We start from the raw sequence: 4043 nt of genomic DNA on the forward strand, positions 1-4043 counted from the left end.
GTATTTTTGCACCAGACTTTGCTAGTTCAATTCTGGATGCCTCCTTGTAGATCTTGTGTTATCATCTCTTCCTGTTTTTCAGCCAATCCTTCTGGGCCAGTTGCTACCTGGCTGGCTTCACTGGAAGATGCACTGTCCAAAGTGTTGTAATCTTCTTTGACATCAACAGAGTCCTGCTCTATGACAGCTTGTCCATTGTCCACAGGCTCAACTCCATTCCCTTCCTGGTGTTGAATATTGGGAGCTCCAGTAGCTTCTTGATGAACAGTATGTTGCTCTGCTCCAAGATTTACTTGTGGCACTTGCTCCAGTCCAAGCCCAGGGGGCTGAGTGGTGTTTTTAAGTTGGCAATGGCACAAGGGACAGGTTTCTTGCACATACAGCCATTTCTTAAGGCAGCCCGCATGGAAAAAATGACCACAGGGTGTGATGATAGCCGATTTCATGTCCTGAAAGGAAGAGGCACCATTATTATGACATACTAATTAACCACAAATATATTCCCCATATATTCATCATTACAGTCAACCATCCAGCCTCTGCTGACACTTTTATTTGTCATTATTCACACATAGGCTGACTTCTTAATTTGGTGCTACCTGTATATATTGCATTTTAACTCCCATTATTTTCAATCAACAATGGGTATATTTGGGGCACCCCATGCTGAGACTGATTACTTTATATTCTCTGCCTGTGTAAAGTGTAATATCAAAAAACATGGAAGCTTAACATTTCATTCTGGGAGACACTGTTTAGATTAAATGGTTAACAACTGCAGTCTACACTGGCAAAATTATCAGGATGCTGTAATTGTAGGTATATCTTATTTGGCTTCTTAAATTTACCCTCAGTCAAAAGCAAAACATGGTTCATCTTACTTCTAGATCCATTCACAAATAAAGATGGAAAGAAGAATCTTATGTTGAGTCTAATCCGTGCTCTATCAAGCTGACTTCAATTCTCCACATTCTCATTCTATTACTCAAAAGTAGGGTCCACAGTTACATGTGTCTTGCTGGGTGTTCCAGCATTTTTCTACATGTATCGTGAGAAGAACCACTACTGTCATCTACAGTAGGGCTTTTCAACTGGTGGTACGCATACCACCTGTGGTACATTAGCATGTGGCAGGTGGTACGCGGCCCTGCCCGGCCAAGTGTAGTGGAGGAGGGAATGAGCCAGCACTTACTGTGCAGGACTTACTGTGAGAGAATCCTCCGGAGCTGCAGAGTGGCTGGGGCGAGGCAGAGGCCCCAGGCTCACTTCTGGCTCACCAGGAAGAGAAAGGAAGAAGAGGAGAGGCTATAAAAGGAGGCAGTTTGGGCGAGAGAGAGAAAAAAAGAAGCAGCCTTGGGAGGAGGTGGAGTCAGCTGTAGCTGCACCGAAGGGAAAGAAGGAGGAGGAGGGTGGGGGAGAGGAGATCAAGCAGGCCGGCCATGAGCCGATCTACAACTTCTGTGGCAGCCATCTGTGCAGGCAAGAAATGCAGCGGGGGAGGGGTTGCCCTCCACGAGGAATGAAGAAAGGCAGCATCGGCTGGAGGTGAGCAGGGAGGGAGGGAGGGAGATGGCAACGAGAAAGAGGGAGGTAGGAGCAGGAGGGAGCTATGCCTTTAAGAGAAAAGAAAAAATAGACCACAGGAAACAAACCTTTGGCTGCTGCTCCAGCTGCTCAGAGGAGATGTTTAATGGCAGAAGCGAAGTGCCATTTCAGCTGAACAACAAACCAGGAGACTGGAAGGATTCTTATGTGCTTTTGTGACTTTGAATTTCTGGGATTTGTGCAATGTGGGCATTGTGTTCTTAAGGAATGTTTGGCAATTTCTATTTGACTGATGGCTCGTGTTAGATTCTATTGCTCTGCTATTGTTAGCTGTAAGTTTTGCTGCAAGGGATTTTGAAGTATTTTTCTCCTGAATGGATTTTGCCTGTACCATTCCTTTACTTATTAATGGAACCATTTGGGGAGGCTGCCTAAGCCGGCAGCCAGTACTTACTACCTTTTTTTTTCTTCCTTAAGTGCTGGCTGCTCCTTAACTTTCTTTCTAGCTAGTAGCTAATTCTTAAAGGGGAATGTACCTTTTTAAGCTAGTCCCCTCAGCGACTTGTCTTTTCTGTCTCTGGAGGCTTTTCCTTGTTTGATAAATATATGGAAGAGGAAAGATATGGGGGGGAGGTTCAAATTCTTCCTTCAGAAGGAGATGGGAATGAGAAAGAGGGAGGCAGGGAAGGAGGGAAGGAAGTCCCGCCTTAGCACTTGGCCACCAGCAGTCCTACCATTGACTTTGCTTGTCAAAAGGTTGCAAAAGGGGATCACACGACCCTGGGACACTGTGACCATCATAAATATGAATCAGTTGCCAAGCATCCAAATATAAATCACATGACCCTGGGCATGCTGCAATGGTCATAAGTGTGAAAAATGGTTATAAGTCATTTCAGTGCAATTGCAACTTTGAACAGTTTTTTTGGGGGGGTCATCAGGTTTTTGACACCTTGCTAGGTGGTACTCGAATATTGCCATATCCTAAAAGTGGTACAATCGGTAAAAAGGTTGAAAAGCCCAGATCTAGAGCTGGGGGAGAGATAGAGATCACTATTCTAATGTACTGAGCTTCTGAGGCCATTTCAAGAATCTTCAGAATGCAAAACACTGTAAGATCATCCTTATTTATCCTTCAACTACACATCAAATTGCTGCTCAGGGTTGCATCTGCAACCCAAACTTGAAGTGCTGCTGGTTCAGAAGTGCAATATGAATCTTCCTCCAAAACCTTGATCTCACAAAGCTGCAGCAATAGTCATGACTCAGACTTTCTATCCCTTGTGGAAGATATCCTGACACCTGAACTTTTAATTTAGCCAGGATGTATGGTGTATTGCCTAAAATGCTTTTTTTTTAAAACACCATGAAGCCTGAATTCCTAAAACCTCAGATACAACTATTGCTATTCATTTGTGACTTGGATTTGTTTTTCTTAAGATTCACGTAAGAAAATACAACACATTTTGCTTCTGAAGAACCACATGGACACCAGGATATTGGTATTCAAAAACAATCCAAAGCTATAAAGAGGAAGTTTTAAAAGGAAAAACTAAGTGAGAACCAAAACATGTGAGGAATTTAAAGCATGCTACAGAAGTGCTACCTCTGTGCTTACTTTAGTTTCATTGCACAGACTGCTTAAATGGCACAATCTAATTGAGATAATTGGCCTTTTAATTTCTGGTCAACTGGTTCTCTCAAGAGGGCAGAAATAGGCCTGACTGATTGGATGGATTCTGCAACTGTCATTGGCAAGAGAGGTAGAAACTAGTAAGACTAGATAGCAAACATATAAACAAAGGAATAACCCACCATAAACGACAGACTTCAACTATAGGATGCTATAGAAAAAAGATGCTTGGATTCACCTATCAACATCTTATTTCTAGGTAACTCATTAACTTATTTCAATTGCCACCGTCAATTGAAGCCCTTAATACCAAGTTACTATTTTTTATATCATATTACATTGTTAAGTTTACATCCCACTTTTACGTTCCTCCTTTCCTGGGAGCTTAAGATGGTATATACTGCAGTGGCTCTTCCCATTTCTCTCTCTACAACCACTCTGCTTGAGCTGTGAGAAACAGAGTGATGGACTCCAAATTGAATGTGAGCATTTTAGTCCATTACACAACACTCGCCTTTAAATCAGTGTGGTTCTTTAACTACTTCTCTGCAAAATGAAAGATGTGGATACTACCTCAGCAGCCAGCCTTTCATTATTTTTTATGCCTAACGGTGACAAGGCTGGCTCAGTTAGCACTTTATGGGGCAGCTGAGCAGTAGTTTGCTTGCAAAGTTGATGCACTTCTCTGCTCCTTAAACTTTGCAGGTTAACAAGGTAAGTGATGGTCATGTGACATATAGACATTTTGGAAATGTAGGTTCCCCGTTCATATAATCTTCCACTTTTTCCTCTCCTTTACTGATTCAGCAACTGGAGAAGCTGATCCTGTGTTCTGGCACGCAACCTGCTTCTGCTCCTTTGTCAC

General features: G+C 42.7%; 1 protein-coding gene across 1 annotated transcript in view; it reads right to left on the reverse strand.

Annotated features, from left to right (window-relative positions):
- Positions 1–6: 6 nt before the first annotated feature.
- LOC107298088 (RING finger protein 145-like) overlaps positions 7–4043 on the reverse strand; it is a 27620-nt gene continuing 23583 nt past the window's right edge. The window contains exon 7 of the mRNA XM_015827451.1: positions 7–449. Coding sequence (XP_015682937.1) covers positions 27–449 — 423 coding nt within the window. The 3' untranslated portion in view covers positions 7–26. The remainder of the gene's footprint in view (positions 450–4043) is intronic.

This window comes from Protobothrops mucrosquamatus, unplaced genomic scaffold, assembly GCF_001527695.2.
Source record: "Protobothrops mucrosquamatus isolate PMUCROS unplaced genomic scaffold, P.Mucros_1.0 scaffold3708, whole genome shotgun sequence".
In the NCBI taxonomy this organism is placed as follows: Eukaryota; Metazoa; Chordata; class Lepidosauria; order Squamata; family Viperidae; genus Protobothrops; species Protobothrops mucrosquamatus.